The sequence below is a fragment of the Lagenorhynchus albirostris genome, chromosome 3 (genome assembly GCF_949774975.1).
Source record: "Lagenorhynchus albirostris chromosome 3, mLagAlb1.1, whole genome shotgun sequence".
Lineage (NCBI taxonomy): Eukaryota > Metazoa > Chordata > Mammalia > Artiodactyla > Delphinidae > Lagenorhynchus > Lagenorhynchus albirostris.
Genome location: NC_083097.1, coordinates 30,456,377 through 30,479,363, shown reverse-complemented (window position 1 = coordinate 30,479,363; position 22,987 = coordinate 30,456,377). Strand labels below are relative to the sequence as shown.

General features: G+C 38.7%; 1 protein-coding gene across 1 annotated transcript in view; it reads left to right on the top strand.

The window, feature by feature from the left end:
• Nucleotides 1–3,169: 3,169 nt before the first annotated feature.
• Nucleotides 3,170–22,987, top strand: part of CPLANE1 (ciliogenesis and planar polarity effector complex subunit 1) — a 130,664-nt gene continuing 110,846 nt past the window's right edge. The window contains exons 1-14 of the mRNA XM_060146967.1: nucleotides 3,170–3,304; nucleotides 9,802–9,928; nucleotides 10,920–11,055; nucleotides 11,174–11,293; nucleotides 11,691–11,923; nucleotides 13,684–13,790; nucleotides 15,262–15,418; nucleotides 15,841–15,944; nucleotides 16,972–17,154; nucleotides 19,244–19,493; nucleotides 19,659–19,814; nucleotides 19,988–20,757; nucleotides 21,297–21,505; nucleotides 21,704–21,784. Coding sequence (XP_060002950.1) covers nucleotides 9,848–9,928; nucleotides 10,920–11,055; nucleotides 11,174–11,293; nucleotides 11,691–11,923; nucleotides 13,684–13,790; nucleotides 15,262–15,418; nucleotides 15,841–15,944; nucleotides 16,972–17,154; nucleotides 19,244–19,493; nucleotides 19,659–19,814; nucleotides 19,988–20,757; nucleotides 21,297–21,505; nucleotides 21,704–21,784 — 2,587 coding nt within the window. The 5' untranslated portion in view covers nucleotides 3,170–3,304; nucleotides 9,802–9,847. The remainder of the gene's footprint in view (nucleotides 3,305–9,801; nucleotides 9,929–10,919; nucleotides 11,056–11,173; nucleotides 11,294–11,690; nucleotides 11,924–13,683; nucleotides 13,791–15,261; nucleotides 15,419–15,840; nucleotides 15,945–16,971; nucleotides 17,155–19,243; nucleotides 19,494–19,658; nucleotides 19,815–19,987; nucleotides 20,758–21,296; nucleotides 21,506–21,703; nucleotides 21,785–22,987) is intronic.

The following is a 22,987-nucleotide window of genomic DNA, read 5'->3' as shown; positions in this document are numbered from 1 at the left end:
CTCAAGGTATGGTCCAAGGACTGGCAGAATCGGCATCACCTGGGGGCTTCTTAGGAGAGCAGATCTTAAGGCCCCACCCACCCCAGACCTACTGAATCAGAATCTGCATTTTTAACAAGATTCCCAGATGATTCGTAGGTACATTAAAGTTTGAGAAATACTGTTTTAAGTCACTCTTTTCTTTGGGTTCTTACAGCATGTTCCTTATTCATTGCTAGTTACGTACTCTTCTATCTCCTCAACAAACCTGTGATACCCTTGAAGACAGGAAATATGTATTACTATTTTTTATATTCTAACCACTTGTGATGAAAACTGCTAATTGACCACCAAAATCATTCTTTCAGTCTTACTGGGTATGTTGCTAATCTACATTTCCCAGCCTGCTTTGCGGTTAGGTATGGCCAGGTGATAAAGTTCTCTCCAATACAACATAACCAGAAATACTGTGTACCACTTCTGTGCCCAGGTCTCAAAACTGTGGGTATGCTCTCTCGTTTTCTCCTTTCCTTTGGCTGGAATCCACTGGAACCTAGTCTTGATTATGCAACAAGATACTGGAGAATTACAGAGTGAGTATCTCGAAGGAACCCAGATGTCTGAATAATTGTGTGGAGCAGAGCTACCCTAACAAACTGAATCACTCACCTTGTAACAGTTACACAAGAAAGAAATAATTGCCTATGTTCTCTAGGCCACTAACTTATGGTAGAGGCTTTTTGATATGGCAGCCTACTCTTACCCTAAATAACTCACAACTCCATCTTATAATAGACCTCAGCTTATAATGATTCCCCCTGTTGGGGGAGAATGGCCTCAGATACACACAGACAGGACCTCAGCAGCCATTTCTGCACTATGTGATCCTAGCCATAGCTGACTGCTCCAGGAGTAGATCTCTTACCCAAACTGCACCACTTGCATTTTTCCCTCCAAGAGATTTGCAATTCTGAACTGAGGCACAGGCTGAGAAAAATTGGAGCTGAGTCATGTTAATGGAAAGGCTTTAAAGCTGCACTGTACAATACAGGAGCCACTAGCCACATGTGGCTATTTGAATTAAAATAAAAAATTCGGGGCCTCAGTTGCACTAGCTACATTTTATGTGCTCAATAGCATTCGTTGTTAATGGCTACCATATTGGACAAAGCAGACATAGAACATTTTCATCATCACAGAAATTTCTACTGGATAGCATTGTTTTAGAGAGAAAGTCTATGGTCTGCCCTGGTTGCAGTACTTCCTAAGAACTGGTTATTGAAATCATTCCTTAGATTCTGTGGGATACTCCACACTCCCTACAATAAATTCCTTCTCTTGCTCAAGCTAGTTAGATTTGATTTTACTATCTGCTACCTAAAGGACCTAGGTTATTATATATCTTGCACTATAACTATGAAACACCAAATTGGATGGGGGAATTTTCGAGCTTATTTCTATTTCACTTTACTCAGACTTTCACATGGTTGACCACTCCTTCCTAGACTCTTCCCTCCTACGCTTTCATGCTTTCCTGACACCACTTTTTTGGTTCTCTTCACCCCTCTGATGCTCTCATAAGAAGTGGTCTTCTCCATTAAACCCTTATTCATCAATATATATTAAAGAGAGGTGACCTTTAAAAAAGTGCAGGGCAGGCTGATGGAGAGACAGATGGTTAGGTTACCTGTTCTACATCTACAGTTCTCCCATTGGGCTTCTGAACCATGACTCTAATTGCTCACCTGCAAGTCCACAGGCACCACAAAATGAATGTGCTTCAAATTGAACTATTCCTTGTTGAAAACCTAGCTTAGATACTTCTGACCTGCCCATCTCCCAGAGAGAAAAAAATGTGTTCTGTGCATACTGCTATCATGAAATTTATCACTGCACTGTAATTTAAGTGTCTATGAATCTCTTTTGAATAGGAACAGCATCGTTTTCCTCTCTTTACACCTAGCATCATGTTTGACACATGACACATAATAGGCATCCAATAATTTCTATTTTAGCCAATTGTAGGCATTCCCATGAAATTTTAAAGAATAAATGTGCACAACAGTCAACTCCAGAATTGCACCAATACCTCTAGGTCTGATGGCCACACAGCAAAGTCAGACACAGTTATCCTATTGTTATCACATATGAAGACCTAGAAATGGGAACACAAAATTGTGGGAATAAGTTAGGATTTCTTTGTTCTGCTTCAGACTTCTTGGGCTAACTCCAGCAAGATTTATGTAAGGTGTTTGTGATTTGAGTAGCCTTGGACCACTTCAGTTCTATAACCTTTGACGTAAATGGTGCTAAGTGGTAATTATCCCAGCTGCCACTTATCCCACACCGAGACACAGGGAGAGTTGTGATTTACGATGCTGTGGGAAGTCCTCCTGCCCAGTACCCTTTGCTTGCCAAGATAAACCAATCTGATAACGGTATCTTTCTATTTGAGAGGGCTGAGCGATTTACTCAGCAGAACATACCTAGCCTAGCCAAAGGTAACAAGCCAAAATGCTTTCAAACACCAGGCCAGTGACATCAGTGAGTGAAGAGGAGGGCGGCTAGGGAACGGAAAGCTTGCCCCTGCTTAAGGCATACAAATTTAAGCTACAGAAAAATGCTTTTCCAGACCGAATATAGATCTCGAGCTGCGTGTTCTTGCCCCCTGTTTCCAGACCGTGCGCAGGAGCGGGACAGGAGCGAAAACAGTGCTGTAAATAAACAGAAGTCACTAGGAGTGTGGGTACAGAAACGCTTTCCTTAGCGCTTTAAGTTGCCCACTTGATCCGTGGAGGGCAGTGTACAACCCGTTCATTCCCAGGTCTCTAGAGGTCTCCACTAGGGTGCTGACATCCCGTGATTTACATCTTAGTCGGTTACTAAACGGTTTCCTGTAGAGCGCCGCGCATCGCCTGGGCACTCAAAGGCGAGTGTCTGAGGAACGCATGGGGTCGGTGAACACAGAAGGACCCGCAGAAGCTTAGGAGGAGACCGGGAACGGGAGGAGGAGCGGCCGAGCGGAGGGGACGCGGGACCGCTGAGAGGAAGGGGCGGGGGGAAACCCGAGGAGACCCGGAGGATAAGAGGAGGGAGGAGCACGTCCAGCTTCCCGCCCGCGCTCCCGGCCGGCTCGGGGCAGGCGCACTGGCACCGCTCGCTCGCGTCCCCTCCCCCACCTCCGCCGTCGCCAGGGCGCAGGCTCGCGTTTGCGCCGGCGGCTGGGCCCTCGGGAGTCACCCTCAGGTCTTTGCCCCGCGCTGCCGGCTTCGCCTTCTGCCTCTCCGCGCTTCTCCTTCCCCGGACGGGCTGGACCCTGGCGGAGGTAACTGCCCGCAGATTCCTGCCCCTCACGGCCCCAGCCTCTTCCCCACGCTGTCCGGCCCGCGGGGTCCTCGGGCTCCTTCGTCCCCCTCACCCCCTCTAGTGTTGCGCGCTCGCGACCTCCCCAGCCCCGCCATACCCCGCCGCACCCAGCCCCCTCGTCCTTTACCACTTCCCGGTCCCCCAGCTTCCCCGGGGTCGTCCTCCGGCCGCCGCACGCTCAGCCTGACGGAGGCTCGGCGGCTCCGAGGGGCCCGGGTCGCCCTCCGGATGGCTGGGAACGACGTCCGGTTCGGGCCAGACCTCGGCCCCGCACCGGGGTCCTGCAGCTCCCGCCCTGTCTCGGGTGGGCACCACGGTGGCACCTCTCGGGGCAGAGGGCGGCGCTGCCCCGCAGGGTCGGGTAGGGAATCTCAGAGGGGTCCCCTGGGGATGACTTGTGCGAAGTGGGGAAGCTCCTGTGTTTGACCTTAGTGGGTGATAAATTGAGCACGGAGGAATGGACGCGATTTTTTAGACTCGTCTGTGGTGGAAACAGAACAACTTGGATTTTTCTCTCTCTCTTTTTTTTTTTTTAATTGAGCAGAGCTCCCTGAGCTATATACAGTAGGTCCTTGTTGGTTATCCATTTTAAATATAGCAGTGTGTACATGTCAGTTGGATTCTCTTGAAACTGCTTTCGCCAATGTGTTTTTTTTTGTTTGTTTGTTTTTTTGTTTGTTTGTTTTGCAGTACGCGGGCCTCTCACTGTTGTGGCCTCTCCCGTTGCGGAGCACAGGCTCCGGACGCTCAGGCTCAGCGACCATGGCTCACAGGCCCAGCCGTTCCGCGGCATGTGGGATCTTCACGGACGGGGGCACGAGCCCGTGTCCCCTGCATCGGCAAGTGGACTCTCAACCACTGAGCCACCAGGGAAGACCCTCTTGTTTTAATGAACATAATTACAGAAGTCAAAACTATACAGAGGACTTCCTGGATGGTGCAGTGGTTAAGAATCCGCCAGCCAATGCAGCGGACACAGGTTCGATTCCTGGTCCGGGAAGATCCCACATGCCGCTAGCAATTAAGCCCGTGCACCACAGCTACTGAGCCTCTCTTTTTATATATATATATGTATATATATATGTGTGTGTGTATACATATATATATATATATCCTTTTCTCCATATACATACGTATACATCATTTATCCTATAGAGTTTTTTACATTCTCAATTTGGTTGATTTTATTCTCCTGGTGTGTTTAATATGTTCCTTCATTCTCTTTATTTCTTGTCAGCTGGTAGTTTGATTCAGACACAGATTCAGGTTCAGTTTTTAATTTTCTGTCTTTGTAAGAATATTTCATAGATGGCTGTGTGTACTTCCTGTCTACAAAGCATCATGTCACGGGGAATACAATGTCTATTTGTCTCACTGTTAGTAATTTTAAGATTGATTAGTGGCAGCCGCATAATACAGGGAGATCAGCTTGGTGCTTTGTGACCACCTAGAGGGGTGGGATAGGGAGGGTGGGAGGGAGACGCAAGATGGAAGAGATTTGGGGATATATGTATATGTATAGCTGATTCACTTTGTTATAAAGCAGAAACTAACACACCATTGTAAAACAATTATACTCCAATAAAGATGTTAAAAAAAAAAAAAAAGATTCGGGCTTCCCTGGTGGCGCAGTGGTTGAGAGTCCACCTGCCGATGCAGGGGACACGGGTTCGTGCCCCGGTCCGAGAAGATCCCACGTACTGCGGAGCGGCTGGGCCTGTGAGCCATGGCCGCTGAGCCTGCGCGTCCGGAGCCTGTGCTCCACAACGGGAGAGGCCACAACACTGAGAGGCCCGCGTACCGCAAAAAAAAAAAAAAAAAGGATTCATTAGTGGGTTTAGGGCATGTCAGTCCACCTGTTATAGAGTTACCCATATACTTTCACCTAATAGTTTTAGCAGCCACTGATACTATTGACTAGATCTGTTATTTCATTGGGAGCTGCAAATAATGCTTTTCTAATGCCATTATTCCTCTTGCATTTGGTTAGCGCTTTTTAAAGAATTAATTTTATTTATGATTTTAATATTTATATTTAAAAATTTAAAAATAAATATTTGAAATTATTTATTTATTTTAAATAAATTACTTAAAAATAAAGTGTCTAAGGAAGCAGTCATCTGGAATATTACCGTTCTGAGGAATTGAAAAACATAACGTTACAGTATAAAATATGAGGGTGGTTAGCATCTTAATAGGTCATTCTGTGCTGTATTTGAATAGTCTTTCATTTAAAGCTTATTTTATTTTTAAAAATTCAGCTATTATTAAAGATGGCATTAATAATACCAAATAAATTCAGTTTTTTAAAAATTTTTTTAAATTTTTAATAGTTTTATTTTCATTTTAACATCTTTATTGGAGTATAATTGCTTTACAATGGTATGTTAGTTTCAGCTTCACAACAAAATGAATCAGTTATATATATACATATGTTCCCATATCTCTTCCCGCTTGCGTCTCCCTCCCTCCCACCCTCCCTATCCCACCCCTCCAGGCTGTCACAAAGCACCGAGCCAATATCCCTGTGCCATGCGGCTGCTTCCCACTAGCTATCTACCTTACTACGTTTGTTAGTGTGTATATGCCCATAACTCTCTCTCGCCCTGTCACAGCTCACCCTTCCCCCCTCCCCATAACCTCAAGTCCGTTCTCTAGGAGGTCTGCGTCTTTATTCCTGCCTTACCCCTAGGTTCTTCATGACATTTTTTTTCTTAAATTCCATATATATGTGTTAGCATACGGTATTTGTCTTTTTCTTTCTGACTTACTTCACTCTGTATGACAGACTCTAGGTCTATCCACCTCATTACAAATAGCTCAATTTCGTTTCTTTTTATGGCTGAGTAATATTCCATTGTATATATGTGCCACATCTTCTTTATCCATTCATCCGATGATGGGCACTTAGGTTGTTTCCATCTCCGGGCTATTGTAAATAGAGCTGCAATGAACATTTTGGTACATGACTCTTTTTGAATTCTGGTTTTCTCAGGGTATATGCCCAGTAGTGGGATTGCTGGGTCATATGGTAGTTCTGTTTGTAGTTTTTTAAGGAACCTCCATACTGTTCTCCACAGTGGCTGTATCAATTTACATTCCCACCAACAGTGTAAGAGGGTTCGCTTTTCTCCACACCCTCTCCAGCATTTATTGTTTCTAGATTTTTTGATGATGGCCATTCTGACTGGTGTGAGATGATATCTCATTGTAGTTTTGATTTGCATTTCTCTAATGATTAGTGATGTTGAGCATTCTTTCATGTGTTTGTTGGCACTCTGTATATCTTCTTTGGAGAAATGTCTGCTTAGGTCTTCTGCCCATTTTTGGATTGGGTTGTTTGTTTTTTTGTTATTGAGCTGCATGAGCTGCTTATAAATTTTGGAGATTAATCCTTTGTCAGTTTTTTGGATTTCGTAAACTAAAAAGAATTAGGAAGATAGAATTTTTTAAAAAAAGAAAGAATAAGGCTATAAAGTGGTCTGAAGTGACCCCTAAAAATGGTTCGCTATTCCCTTGACCCAGAAAACCCCACAAAATCATGCAAATCAAGAGGTTCAAATCTTTGTGTTCGCTTTTTTTTTTTTGCGGTACGCGGGCCTCTCACTGTTGTGACCTCTCCCGTTGTGGAGCACAGGCTCCGGACGCGCAGGCTTAGCGGCCATGACTCATAGGCCTAGCTGCTCCGTGGCATGTGGGATCTTCCCGGACCGGGGCACGAACCTGCGTCTCCTGCATCGGCAGACGGACTCTCAACCACTGCGCCACCAGGGAAGCCCTTTGTGTTCACTTTAAGAACACTCAGGAAACTGCCCAGTACATTAAGAGTATGCATATCCGAAAAGCCACCAAGCATCTGAAGGATGTTACTTTAAAGAAGCAATGTGTGCCATTTCATTTTTACAGTGGTGGAGTTGGTAGGTGTGCCCAGGACAAACAGTGCGGCTGGATGCGGGGTCGGTGACCCAAAAAGAGTCTTGAATTTTTACTGCAGATGCTCAAAAATGCTGAACTTAAGGGCTTAGATGTAGATTCTCTGGTCACTGAGCACAACCAGGTGAACAAAGCCCCCAAGATGTGGCACAGGATTTACAGAGCTCATAGTCAGATCAACCCATACATGAGCTCTTCCTGCCACATTGAGATGATCCTTACTGAAGAACAGATTGTTCCTAAACCAGAAGAGGAGGTTGCACAGAAGAAAAAGATATCCCAGAAGAAACTGAAGAAACAAAAACTTACAGCCCAGGAATAAATGCCACAAAAAAATAAATGTAAATAAAAGTAAAAAAAAAAAAAAAGGAATAAGGCTGTGATTAAATACAATCCAGACCAATGACCAAATGCCATCATTGTTCAAGATTTCACAATATTAAAAATTTTAAAAAGACTCAGTTTGGAACAGTCACAAACTTAACACGAAAATTCAAATAGAGTACAAAGAACTTTTTTTCATGAACCACTTGAGAGTGACAACTGATATTCTCTTACCCCTGAATATTTTAGTATCTACTTTCTACAGACAAGGAAGGACATTTGCCTATATAACTGCAAGACAACCATCAAAATCACAAAATTAACATTCATCTATTACAACCATCTAATCCTCAGTTTTTCTTCCTATTCAGGTTTTTCCAGTTGTCCCATATTGTCCTTTATAGTGAAAGGATAAATTTACAATTACTGACTGCATTTAGTTGTCAAGTTTCCCGTTTGGAACCAGTTCCTCAATCTTTTTAAAACTTTCATAAACTTGAAATTTTTGAAGGTTACAGATCAGTTATTTTGTAAAATGTCCCTCAGTTTGAGTTTGCCTGATATTTCCTTGTGATTAGATTCAGGTTGTGTTCCTCTGTACATATGTCACAGAGATGTTTTTCTCATTTTAACTATTAGGTGGCACGTGATTTCCATTTGTCCCATTCTGATAATTTTCATTTTGATCACTAGACAAAATGGAATCTGCCTGGTTCCTTCATTGTAAAGTTACTTTTTCTCTTTTGTAATTAATGAGTATTTTATAGGGAGATATTTTGAAACAATGTAAATATACCATTTTTCATCAAATGTTCAATTTATTAATTTACTTATTATATGGATTCATGGTTTCCTATTTTATTCCATGGATTTTATTATTTATTGATTGATTGGCGGTACACGGGCCTCTCACTGTTGCGGCCTCTCCCGTTGCGGAGCACAGGCTCCAGACACGCAGGCCCAATGGCCATGGCCCACGGGCCCAGCCGCTCCGTGGCACGTGGGATCCTCCTGGACCGGGGCACGAACCCGTGTCCCCTGCATCAGCAGGTGGACTCTCAACGACTGTGCCACCAGGGAAGCCCCCTATTTATTATTTTTAAATATTTATTTATTTATTTATTATTTTGGCTGCGCCAGGTCTTAGTTGCGGCACGCAGGATCTTTAGTTGTGGCATGCGAACTCTTAAGTTGTGGCACGCATGTGGGATCTAGTTCCCTGACCAGGGACTGAAGCTGGGCCCCCTGCATTGAGAGTGTGGAGTCTTACCCGCTGGACCACCAGGGAAGTCCCTATTCCATGGATTTTAAATCCATTAATGTAATTGTTTTGATGCTTAAATTGTCCTCAGTTTGGTCTATGGGATCCCTTTCATTATGGCTTCTGTGTCCTCACTGTGCCTGGCTCCAATACACTGTGCCAGGCTCTTCCACTGCGTGAGCATCCTCCCAAGATTCACTCAAGAATGGACCATTCACCCAAGATTATGCTTCCCTCACCCAAATAGGGCTCTGACAAACTGTTCATGGCCTCTACCACAACTATCCCCACAACCAGCATGGGGACTTGCTGGGCATCTTCATGTTATCTCAGGGCTTCATTTTTATGTCAGCTAGTTTGGGCTTTCTTACAGCTCTGTGACTTAGGGCAGTTTGACTGTTTATGTGGTGATTGAAGGCTTCAAGAGTGATTATTCCATAGAGTAAGGTAAAAGTTGTATTGCCTTATATGAGCTAGCCTTGGGAAGTGCATAGCATCACTTCCATTTTACTCTTGGTCAAAGTAGTCAAAAACCACCCAAATTCAAGGGATGAGGCATAGACCAGAGCTCTCAATGAGAGGAGTATTAAGGTCGTAGTGTAAGAAGAGCATATGGGGTGGGAGGTATTTTTGTGGCCATCTTTGGAAAATACAACCTGCCACACTGAGAAAATCAAATCACATAGAAACTATATTGTCAAGATGTTCTCCTAGTTCATGTTTATCTTCATAGTCTGAGAAATAACTTGTCGAAAAGCAAATACATTTTGTCTGACTATTCAAGATGAGATACTGAATAAATTGTCAGCATCTTACCTTAAAAAGAGTTAACTTGAGCTGATGAAAAAGTAATCTACTAAAACTTTATGAAAATTCTCAATTAAGATCCTCAGTATTATGGGCTATTATCATTTTTTTGTTTGTTTTGATTTTTACAGCATCTTGTGACTTTTGACTTAATTGGTCATTGATATCTCAGCAAGCATGGAGATAAGATTAGAAGTTTTGACTTCAACGAGTATCAAGCAGAAAAAACCCTGGCCACGAGTCTCCTGGTTGGGACAGGTAGGTTTTTCTTTAATCATACAATATCAGTTCTAATATGTGTTAACTGTGTGCTTTGCCTCTAAGATCAAAGAATGTTCTATGGCCTTCACAAAATACAATATCATCTGTAGAAGGATCACCTGCCTACTGAGCAGGGTTTTGTGTATTTGTGTGGTAACAGGCTGGCAGAGATGGGGAGGGAGCATCAGTCTTTCTGTGGTCTAATCAGAGTTGCCACCACTCTCATCACTCTCTTGCTCCTTTTCTCCATAAACTTGCTTAATCTTCTTCACAGTCCTCTGTTGCTTTGCTCTTGGAGACCTGGGATGATGTATCATCCTCACTCTCATTTGCTGTGCTCTCCTGGGAATGCTGGGACATAATGTCTTCGCCCTGCAAGTCCCAGTTTTTGAGATTGCACAGCCAGAAGACCTCTCTGCAATTGTTGAGGATGAGCATGGCTTTCACTCTGCAAACTACCAGCTACAGGGTCTTTTTGAGCAAAAGCACATGTTTGGTGAGTTTTGTGTCCTGGTGAATCTTGGAATGCCCACACAGGTGATGAAGCAGCGTGGTGTCCAATTGGAAGGTTTCCAGTAAGCTCAGATCATTTTCTCGATGTTTTCTAAAACTGAAGTCTAGGAGCAGCATGACACTGCTTCAGAAATGAGAAGCCATGTCTATTTTAATCTAAGTAGATAATTTAAAACTTACCCATACTACTGTTCAGATTGATGAGATAACAACAGGTAACTCAGTTTGGGCTAGCAGAATTGGAAGACACTCCTATAATTTTAAACTCCAAAGAAATCTCAGTGCAACTGTTAGGTCATCCTACCTAGTAATTCTAGTAAGAGGTACTTTAAGATAGAATGAAAAATCTTCAGGTTACAAATATACGATCTTTCTTAAATGTCACTTTGTTTTCTTTTCTGGGATAACTTACTTAGGTAAGAGGCTGAATTAACTTCTGGCATCTCTTAAGTCTCTCACATGTTTCTTCTCTTAGGAAAATGAAGCTGTTTTTCTTTTGGATGATAAATTCATAAATGAAATTAATTTGCTATCAGGAAGGACAAAGAAGAAAATTCCCAGTCTCCAGCCTTTGTTGAAGGATGTTACAGTCCTAACAACGTCCAGTAATGGTTAAGTAGTACTGATATTTTCAAAAGACTAGATTAACTGTATTTTAAAAAATAATTTTGGGAGTAATATTAAGGGAAATGTTAGATTATAAGTATTGCGTTTCCTTTTTGGAAGCAGATGCCTGGCTGGCTGGGGTACTTGCTACAGGGGAGCTTTTCCTCTGGAACAAAGATCAAGATTGTTTGAAAACTATACAAGCAACTGAAAAGCCTAAAGAAATGATTAAAGCTGCAGTAGGTGGGAGATTTTTATTTGTTTAAATTGGTTTAACTTGATATATAGGAGAAAAGAAATATATCTCTGTGTAAATATATATATCTGTATATATATGTATTTTTCCTTATATCTGTAAGTATTTTTTTGGTGGTGTTTATTTGTGACAATTAGGTTCATCTTGAAGAAAAATCTGGCATGCCTTACATATCTGTGATAACAGTGGGTTCCTAATATCACATATGAGTACATGATAAATGTTATTATAATTTGTACTTTTAGTTTATTACTAGTGCCTTAGTTTTACATTCTGAATGGAAACATCATTTAGGTTCCTTATTGTCAGAATAGATAAAATTTGTACTTTTTTGTGGGAATTCAGACTTCAGAGGTGTAATTACTTTTTTTTGTTGTTTTCTAGCAAGCTCATTGAGACTGTACTTGTATGTATCTGGCAATGGGAAAAGAGTTCTGCTTATAACTCCTTCTGGATGCATATTTCTTTGGGAACATTTGGAATTCAAGAATATCTTATCTTCTAAAAGCCCTTCATTGGTGGGCCAATGGTCCCAGATCATACCTGAAGAAGCAGTTCATTTGCCTTCCACTGAAGATAAAGAAGCTGTAGTGCATGCTGTCTTTATAAAAAATGAGGTAAAATCCAAATCAGACAGGGTATTATAGAAGTGGTGGAGATCTCAGACTCTAAGAACAGACACCATCTGGGAAGCTGTTGAGCAGAGTGTGTAATGGCATAGCTATATATCTCCAGGCATCATTAATTGTCATAGTAATGGTGAAATTATCACGGAAAAGGTATTTTTATATTTCTTGGTCACATTTTAAAAGATGTGTATTAAAAATGGTTTGAACTTAGAGCTTCCTAGTTATACTTTTCCCTAGTTTTAGAATATAACTAGTTTTGTAATAAAGAGAAAAATATCGTATATTAACGCATATATGTGGAATCTAGAAAAATGGATCTTATTTACAAAGCAGAAATAGAGACACAGATGTAGAGAACAAATGTATTGATGGATACCAAGGGGGAAGGGGGTGGTGGGATGAATTGGGAGATTGGGATTGACATATATACACTTCTAAATATAAAATGATAACTAATGAGAACCTATTGTATAGCACAGGGAACTCTACTTGGTGCTCTGTCGTGACCTAAATGGGAAGGAAATCCAGAAAAGACGGGATATATGTATACATGTGGCTGTTTCACTTTGCTCTACAGCAGAAGCTGACACAGCAGTGTAAAGAAACTATATTCCAATAATAAACAAATAAATATTTGTTGGAAGGATTTTTAAAAAAGCTAGAATTAGGGATATTAAGTAAGCCATTTAAATCCCAGGAAATAACACGTTCATTAACTAAAAGCATTCAGAATAGCTGCATGATACTCTTTGTATGTATGGACCAACATTTTATTACCCAATCTACTATTGTTAGAAATTGCATTTTGAACTTTTGTTGTTTTCCTCCACCCCATGGGTAGTGCCCTAACTTAAATAATATGTAACTATAGGGACTTCCCTGGTGGTCCAGTGGCTAAGAATCCGCCTTCTAATGCAGGGGACGTGGGTTCGATCCCTGGTCCCACATGCTGCAGGGCAGCTAAGTCAGAGAGCCACAGTTACTGAGCCTGTGCTCTCTAAAGTCCATGAGCCACAACTAGAGAAAAGCCCGCACACTGCTACGAAGATCCGCATGCCACAACTAAGGCCCAACACAGCCAAATAAATAAAATAAATAAATTAAAAATAAATACATAATATGTAACTGTAAAAGAAGAGAAAAATAAATATATTAGAATATTTCCAGTTGTAGCCAGAGTAAAGGCCGTGTTTTCTTAAGAGAGTAAACTGCACCTTGATTTCCCATTTGAGATATGCCTGTGGCTCAGAAATTAATTACTTAGTCTTTAGCTTAATGTTCAGCTACATGTTAAGAGTAAAAATATGAGCAGGCTCTTGATATGTTTCATTTATTTTATTTATGATGAGAAATATGTGGAGTTTTTTTTGTTTGGTTGTTTTTTTTTTTGCTGTTCTTTCAGGGATTAGTTTATTTTATTTATAGTTTAGTTAGTTTATTTTATTTTTTTCCTTGTTGGTTATTTATTTTAAACATACCAGTGTGTATATGTGAATCCCAAACGTCCTAACTATTCCTCTTCCCCACCCTTACCCCCTGGTAACCATAAATTAGTTCTCTAAGTCTGTGAGTCTGTTTCTGTTTTGTAAATAAGTTCATTTGTATCATTTTCTTTGATTCCGCATATAAGCTATATCATACGATATTTCTCTTTCTTTGTCTGACTTCACTCAGTATGACAATCTCTAGGTCCTCTTGATTTATTTTCAGATTAATTATATGCTAAAGTATATTAAATTTATCTACAGTTATTTGGAGACTGCTGCTTGTGTTCATTTACTTTCTATTCCGGGGAATGCCTGAAGTTAACATTTCTAGCAATTCGGTGGCATGAAAATGTATTTACATCTATAAGGTGAGATAAATGTTTCCTTCTTCCTAGTTTTCTATCTGCTTTTTTTTTTTTTTTTTGGCCGCTCCATGCAGCATGTGGGATCTTAGTTCCCCTATCAGGGATTGAACCTGTGCCCCCTGCATTGGAAGCATGGAGTCTTAACCACTGGACTGCCAGGGAGGTCCCTCTATCCCTTTTAAAACATTGTTATCTTTTGGCCCATAAATACGTAATAAGATTAGTAAGTGAAATGTGAATATCAGCTTCTGAGGCTTTACAGATTCTTTCTTCCTGTAAGTATTGTTCTGTTTCTTTAGTTTTCATTTTGAATGTCTATTATAGAAAGTTTTTCTTGTTTTTATTTTATTTCCCTTCTTGGAATCAAGAACACATAAAAGGTAAGGCAGACAGACTATGGTCTTACTTGTCTTAAGACTATAAAAATAACTCCTTTGAAAAGTAATTCAGTTGAATTCTTTTTAAATAAATTTATTTATTTATTTTTGGCTGCATTGGGTCTTTGTTGCTGCACATGGGCTTTCTCTAGTTGCAGCAAACGGGGGCTACTCTTCGTTGCAGTGCATGGGTTTCTCATTGCAGTCCCTTCCCTTCTTGCGGAGCATGGGCTGTAGGTGTGAGGACTTCAGTAGTTGTGGCTCGTGGGCTCAGTGGTTGTGGCTCACAGGCTCTAGAGTGCAGGCTCAATAGTTGTGGCGCACAGGCTTAGTTGCTCCGCGGCACGTGGGATCTTCCCAGACCAGGGCTCGAACCCATGTCCCCTGCATTGGCAGGCGGATTCTTAACCACTGTGCCACCAGGGATGTTCTAAATCAATTGAATTTTGAAAAGGAAATAACTTGAATTTACTACTGTACTTTTTAAATGCTCAAGTATTTTTTCAATTAAAAGTAATTTTATTTATTTTAAAAAGCCCAATGAAATAGAAAGAATGCGTTAAAAGCATATAGTGACTAAGATTTAGTAAAATAGTGAGGCTTTTTTTTTCTGTTTATTTTCTTTATTTTTTTATGCTAGCAGTACTCTATTTGGGTATAATTTATATAAAGTAAAATGAACAAATCTTAAATGTACAACTAGGTGGACTTTGATAAATGTACATATGCCTGTAACCATCCTCATATCAAATATAGAACATTGTCACTATCCTAAAAATCCCCTCTTCTCACCTATTTAATACCTGTAAAAATGTTTGTAATAATGTAGAAATATGTGTATCTAAACTTTTAGTGGATGCAGATGTTTTTGGGGCTGGCTACAGAACATGCTGTTATTAACAAAACTCTGATATGGACCTTGTTTAACTAGCAATTGCTCTTTTGTGTCCTGGATGAAACTTGTGAACAGTTGCTACGAGACCCCAAATATATGTGCACATGTACGAATTTAGTTGGACCCTTTAATTTTTTGTAATGAAGTATATATTAATTTAAAAGTTACTATACTTTCTGTTTTCAATTATTTCACTACTTAGATCATTGACTTACGATGTTCAGTGGGCACAACAAGATTGCCTTCTGTGCAGTCTGATTCCTAAATGTGAATCAGTAAAGTCAAGAGGAGCTCTAATTTCTGCATTTTCAAGAGATGGCATTACCCTGGCAGTAACTCTTAATCAGAAAGACCCAAAGGTCAGTAAATATAATCTATCTTGGAAGTAACCTGTAAAAGAGAGAGTTTAGTTCAGTTTTGAGATTTTTTTCCCCGAGTATAGTTTTTTCCCTTAATATTACTTTATATTCTTTAAATTGGTGTTTTCTGATCCACCTCGACATTGTAAATTGGTAAAGTTATTTACATTAGCTGCCGTAATTTTCAGAATTTGGCCTTCAGAGATGAAAAGAGGATAATGGAAAAGGAAGAAAGAAGGGCAAAGTGGTAACTGATATTCTTAAAATGTAGTATAAAAGAGAGAAAAGTTATAGGTGGTCAGTATTATCTTTCCAGTTGGCAAAGACTGGGTAGTTCATTGATATAATAGATCTCTAGGTCTTCAGAATTATAAGTAAAATAATTTTAATGGTTTTTTTAATCTTTTTTTTTTTCTTTCTAGGCAACTCAGGTATTATTTATAAACACACTGAATTTTGTTACACTCTGTGGTAGCCTTAAAGGATGTAGTAATAAGAATCCTGTGGTTCCAGCTACACTTATCAGGTAAGGGTTCTTTTGTATTTCTAAATAGTGTTTTTATTTTCTTTTTTAATAGTTTAATAAGTTTAAGGCACTGATAATTCAGTAGGTGTCTAAATAGATATTTAGATAGATGATGTTATCTTGGGAGGAGTTGAATTATGACTGGGTAGAGAAATACTGGGCTAAGTTAGAGAGGCTGAAATGAAAAAACCTGGGTTGGGAAGACCATTATATACTCAGGCTGAGGTGTTTCTAGCTTTTTAAACAAAGTTAGCATTCTCTGCATACGGGTGGATAGTACCATAAGTGGTGATTTTGGATGGCAAGTGGACCTATGAAGGATTATAGGGTAGGAAAATTTCCTCTTGGATCCTCCTAAGTTCCTATTCTGAATTGTTTTCTCTGCTGCTCTCTGAATTTCCAAAGTTTTCAGGTTCATCCAGCCTTGCCTTTTTATTTTCTTTCTCTCCCCAAAATTTCCTTTCTAGAAGAATTACTAGTCTCAGTTCAGTGGTCTGTTTGACTTAGGGTGTCCATCATTCACATGAGGAGGAGCTACTTTTCTGTCTCCATGAAAGAAACATTAATATTATCAGATAGTTAAGGAGTAGTAAAGATGGCTTTAGGAAGACAGAGTCTGCTACTGAGTGGAGCTCTGGCAGGCTGCAGAGAAGACAGGTGTGGTATTGACCTTCAAATCTACCAGTAGATCTTAGTTTTGGACACCACTAGGATTAGAAGTTGTTCTAATTATAATGTAAGTGACAAAAACTTTACTTTGTTAGGTCTTATTTTCATCTTATGATTTACTTATGAATCTAAGTAAATTTCTAATTTGTATGTTGTATGGAGTAGATGTTTATGAGCAAACTCCTTTTTTCTTAACTTTTTTTCTGGGAAGTAAAATACATGAAATGTATGTGACATTTGCCTACTATTCATTCTTTTGACCTTATTTTTTGAAGCGTCTCACCCCTTCTTGGCCATTATAAATTGTCAAAGGCATTGTAGAGAGTCCTTTCTAAACATATTGTCTTGCTTTTTCTAGGTCCTACTGGGTAGGTGATATCAGCTGGACTCATGATAGTCTTTTTCTGGCTTGTGTGTTAAAACGTGGCTCCCTGGTTTTATTGACCTGCCAAGGTGAATTGCTAACGTTAATTACATTTGGTTGCTCTATAGAATTTGGGCCAGCAGAATTTATTCCTCTTCACCCACTAATAACATATAGGTGAGACATTTGAATTGTTTTAATTTATTCACAGAAGTTTTTCTCTTTTGGTATTACTTTACTGTGTATTTTTTTAATACAATTTCATCTTTCAAATTGTCTTATTCTTTCTTTGAGTCTGTCATCTCAATATCCGCTTCTTATTTATAGTTTTCTTCTGTTTCTTTTTGTGGCTTAATCCTGGTGAAAATTTGACATGGTGACTATGTAAGTATATGTTATTTAAATATTCAGTAGCACTAAAAAAAGTAACTTCTTTGATATAAAAATTAATAGAAGTGTGATATATCTTTTATTGTTTCAAAAGCAGAGCACTTAGATAAAAATTAACTTGGCATATGTATCTACTTTTCTCCCAGAGGGAAAAAGGAGAAAAGTTGTTGGAAATGGGTAGTAGACTTTAGAATTTAGCCATATTTTAATTTTTAATTGTGAGATCATGAAGCATTTTGGCTTTGGAGTCAGAACAAGATTCAAACCTTGGTTCTTCTACTTATTAGTTGTGTGACTTTGGGTAAGTTACTCTTAAGACTCTGTTTCTTTTACTGTGAAATGAAGATGACAGTAATAATCTCTTAGAGTTGAGGGAATGAAGTAAGATGATAAATAATTATAAATTGCTTTAACACAGTTCTGGCATAAAATAAGTGCTCAGTAAATATTTGCTGTTATTGATGTTGATATTATTATATATGGCTAGACACATATAGACACCTATTTACAAATCAGAAGCATTGGAAAAGGTCTTTGAAATTAATCCATTCCCTTTGCTGTATAGAAAAGAAACTGAGGAGGGATGTGTCCTTGATTATATTTAGCAAAAAGTTTTGCTTAATTTTTAGCAATAGAAAATTCTAATGGAAAAACTTGTCACTTTGTGCAGTGAAAGTGTTTTTCCTTATTTCTTATGGTCTGATTCATAATTGACTTAAATTTCCTCACATTTTCCTTTAAAATTAGTATTTAGGGCCTTTCAAAATGGATTGCTTTTTTTGATTACAAAAGTAATACATATTCATTGTTTTAAAAAAACTTAAAAATCAAATATTACAAAACTAAATAATGTAGAAAGTGAGACTTGTAATCCTATTCCTCAGAGATAACAATTATTAGCATTTTAGTGTGTTGTCCTCTAAATTTAAAAATTTTATATAACATTTATAACAGTATTAGTTTCTTCTTTTTTTTTTTTTGCGTTATGCGGGCCTCTCACTGTTGTGGCCTCTCCCGTTGCGGAGCACAGGCTCCGGACGCGCAGGCTCAGCGGCCATGGCTCACGGACCTAGCCACTCCGCGGCATGTGCGATCTTCCCGGACCGGGGCACGAACCCATGTCCGCTGCATCGGCAGGCGGACTCTCAACCACTGTGCCACCAGGGAAGCCCCATGGAGTCACTTTTTAATGGTTTTATAAATTTCACAGCATGTACATTCTGAAACCAATCTTCTATTGTGGATCATTTGGCTAATAAAATCTATATTTGATTCGTTTCCTAACCAGAAAAAAAATTATATTTTTGCTATTCTCTTTATAGTATAAAACTCCAAAGTTAATAATCAGTGATATTAAGTAATCAGAATCAGGTACACCACCATAACAATAAATAACTACACTTATGTGGAAACTCAGTCAGATTTAATCTTAAGCTGATAAAATTATACTTATCACCATCCTCTCCAAATGTCCTGTTTCTTTTCTTTCTCCTCCTTAATAACAAATATACTTATAGCTCCTAATTATATTCTTATAAGTATATTTAAATAGATAGTAAGAAGGAAAGGTAACTTCAGTAGTAAAAATGAACTGCCTCAATTATTTTCTGGAAAAGGTTGTATAAAACTACATTAAAAACAAGACAGAGTAAGTGCCACAATGCTGGGAAAATTTTTAAAAAACACATAAACCTCTGTATTATTTAATCACTTATGTTTTCCTCATAGATATATGCACATTTAATATTTTTGCATTTAATTTGCTTGCATTTTCATCATTCTGGAACTTTTAATTGTTTTTTCTTTGGAATAACATAATTGTTTCCTTTAAGATTTTTCTCTTACTAATTCTTGAATTTTGGTGTTTGTTTGCTAGACCACAGCAGTTTACACTTCAAGATTCAGATAATTCTGTAGATTCATCAGCTTCTGATAGTGACCCTATGAGACAGAGATTTTCTATAAAAGCACATTCACGGTTACCCTACCTCATTATTTCTGATGGATACATGGTCACAACCCTTCGATTTCTTGATAATCTGTCTCCATCAATGCTCATGAGATCCCTTCTACTTGATTCAACACAGAGGCTTGAGAAAACATACCAAAGTTTGATATTGTCTAAGGTATAGTGCTTTTTGGTACCATTAGTAAAAGTTGACTTCTTAGTCCTTTCAAATTTAAAACTGTACTGACAGCCTTGGATTGTATACAGTTATCTGTAGATGTTTTAATTGTTTGTATTACAATTATCAATAACATTTTGCTCTGGAAATCTTTTTCTTCTATAGCCAAAAGACCAAGGGCTGAACTTGCAATCACTGGATTCCCTAAGATCTAGCTTGTTAAAACACCACAGAAATGAAAATTTAGCTGATTCTACTGTTCCCAGATTCTTGCAGGCAGAAGAAACAATGAAGTTAAATGAAAAAACAGCAGATTTGCAGGTACTTAGTAACAATATTTTATTTACTTTGAACAGTTACGTATTGACTTTATTCCAAGAAACATATTTTCTTTTTCTTTCATTAAAGGGAAGAGAAATTTGAGAGCACTAAAGTGATTCTACTTGTAAGGAATCAAATGATATTAAGTATAATTTTTTTCACTCATGTTTTAGGATTTTGAAGCCGAAGAAACTAATGAAGGCGAACATTTTCCAAACAACTTATTTTCTTTTTGGAACCAAAAGAAGGATCTATTGTTTAGTAGTGCCAAAGAAGGAAGACTGGAATTTGCTTCTATGTTTGATACCATACATGCAAAAGATAATACTGAGGAGACAGATAAAACTGTTACAGAACTGCATTCTGTTCAGAAAAATCTCCTTGCAGCATGGACTATAGGAATTTCAAAAAATGTGACAGAAAAAAATTTAATGTTAAATTACACAGTAGTTTGTATCACTCATTTTTTGTACATTCTTCAATTTATAAAATGTCCTTTCCCCAAACTTGATCTTTTTTTAAGCAAGAGCCCAAGACATAATGCATGGGTACTTTGTATCTTTCAACTTTTTCATCAGTGTTTATCAATCCAGTACTGGGATATGAGATACAGACAAGATGTAGGACATTTGGTAAAGCTGACCTCAAATACTATAAAGCTTTTGCTGACACAGCAACAACAGAATCAGTTATTCTCAAAGAAGCTTTTAGCCTGTTTTCATTTACTCAGAATGGTAGCTGATCATTTAAATGGCGTATACAGTCTTCAACCAGAAGTTATTTCAGCATCAACTGATGGAAGTAGAACAGCAAAGCAAGACTCATTGGTGGTACCCATTTTTCAAATGTTTCAAGATAGTGGTGCTTGGAAAAACTGGTCTTGGAATTCGTCTTTCAAGATTCGTCCTCAAGTATTAAATTTTGTTCAACAGCCAGGACACAGGTATAATGACTTTTAATATTAGGAGACCATCAGCTTTATAGATTTTTCAAAATTGAGATATAATTCCCATACTGTAAAATTCTCCATTTTAAAGTGTACAATTCAGTGATCTTTAGTATAGTCACAGGCTTGTAGAACTATTAGCACAAATTCCAGAATATTTTTATCACCCTCAAAAGAAACCTTGTACCCATTAGCACTCAGCATTATAGATTTTATGTTATAGAATTTATGCCAGATATTATTCAACACATATATTTTATTAGTCTTGGGCATCCATGATACTGTTGAAGGATTTTGGTTTAGATAAGCACTATAGAAAAATGACCACAGGTACATAAAGCATTTATGAAAGTTTTAAAAATATGCATTTTTTGATCCGTGGACTTTGTGCTATATTTAAATCTGATCAGTTTGTATACATGTTATTACCTCAGTGAAGAATACATGCAGGAATAAAAAGGCTAATGAGGAGGCTATACTCATTCTTATCCCTAGTCTGAAATTTGATTCTTATGATTACCTGATTTTGTGTGCAGATTGATTGTTCTCTGGAGAGTATTGTACAGAAAAACTTTATGGTATCAAACACAATTAAGTCAAAGAGTTCCTGAAGATGACATACAGTTAACTGAAAAGATGACACATGAAGCATCTACTGTCAAGTCCCTGTTATGTCATATACAGGCTAAATTGCAGACTGCTGGAGTTCTCTTGAACCAGACCTTAGAACTTAAATCTATCAATGGTCAGTATCTTATAAACAATTTCTAACTCCAGGAATAAGTGATATAGTTAGTTGGACTTTGATTTTATTAATTGGTTGCAATTATTTGCTTTTCAAAATAATTTCTGGTGGAGTTGTATCCACTAAATTTTAAAACAAGTACATGTTTATAAAGGAATTTAATTAACCAGCACTAATTTTTGGTTAAAAACTTTGTAGGGGACGAGTGTTTCCTATTAGGATCATATGAAAAGTCTGTTCAACTATGGAAGAAAGCTCTTCAAGAAACCCAAGAGAAAGGTAGGGGAGTGTTAAAAAATAATATTTGCCATAATATTGGTAGGACCATATTTTAGCATGCTGTTGAGCTTCAAAATTATTTCAGATTTCTGAGTGCTCACAATTTCTTAATGCTCAAATAGAATACATATTGTAGGTACCTTTACTGTCAGAAATAGTTATTTAAAATTATTCTTAGTCTTGGAAATTGTAGCACCAAGAATTTTTTCTGTTATCCATAGATAAGCCTCCTCTGTCCTTTTTTTGATTAGTGATGGAACCTGTGATTGATTGTTGATAGGGAGAAAAATGAGACTTAATCCCAAATTTAAAAAATATATATTTTGTCATTTAGTGCACTGCAAGTATCTAAATGAGAAACTATGGGTCAGATAATTTGTCACCTTATTACAGACTTATAGAAACATGGAGCTAAGGCTCTCTGTTCTTAAGTAATTCAACTTTAAGAATTTCCTGTGGGACCTGCCTGGTAGCGCAGTGGTTAAGAATCTGCCTGCCAGTGCAGGGGACACGGTTCGAGCCCTGGTCTGAGAAGATCCCACATGCCATGGGGCAACTAGACCCACATGCCACAACTACCGAGCCTGCGTGCTACAACTATGGAAGCCTGCACCCCTAGAGCCCGTTCTCTGCAACAAAGAGAAGCTGCAATGAAGAACAGCCCCCGCTCACTGCAACTAGAGAAAGCCCGCGTGCAGCAACCATAGACCCAACGCAGCCAAAAATAAAATAAGATTAAAAAATTAAAAAAAAAAAGAATTTCTTGTGAGTTAGACTTATTATGGGCTACATGGAGTTTTTTTTTTAATATTTATTTATTTGACTGCATTGGGTTTTGGTTGCGGCACACAGGATCTTCATTGCAGCACACGGGCTTCTCTCTAGTTGTGGCACTCAGGCTCTGGAGCGTATGGGCTCAGTAGTTGCGTTTCGCAGGCTCAGAAGTTGTGGTGTGCCAGCTTAGTTGCCCCGTGACATGTGGGATCTTAGTTCCCCGACCAGGGATTGAACCTGTGTCTGCTGCATTGGAAGGCGGTTTCTTAACCACTGGACCAACAGGGAAGGTCTCCTGCATCGAGGTTTTGATGAGAATCTAGGGGTGTGGATTCTAGAAACTGGTGATAGCTTTTATGATATAGGGCTGAGGGTATGAGTAAGATGACAGAGGTTCTCAGGTAGTGACCTTGGAGCTATCCTTGACTG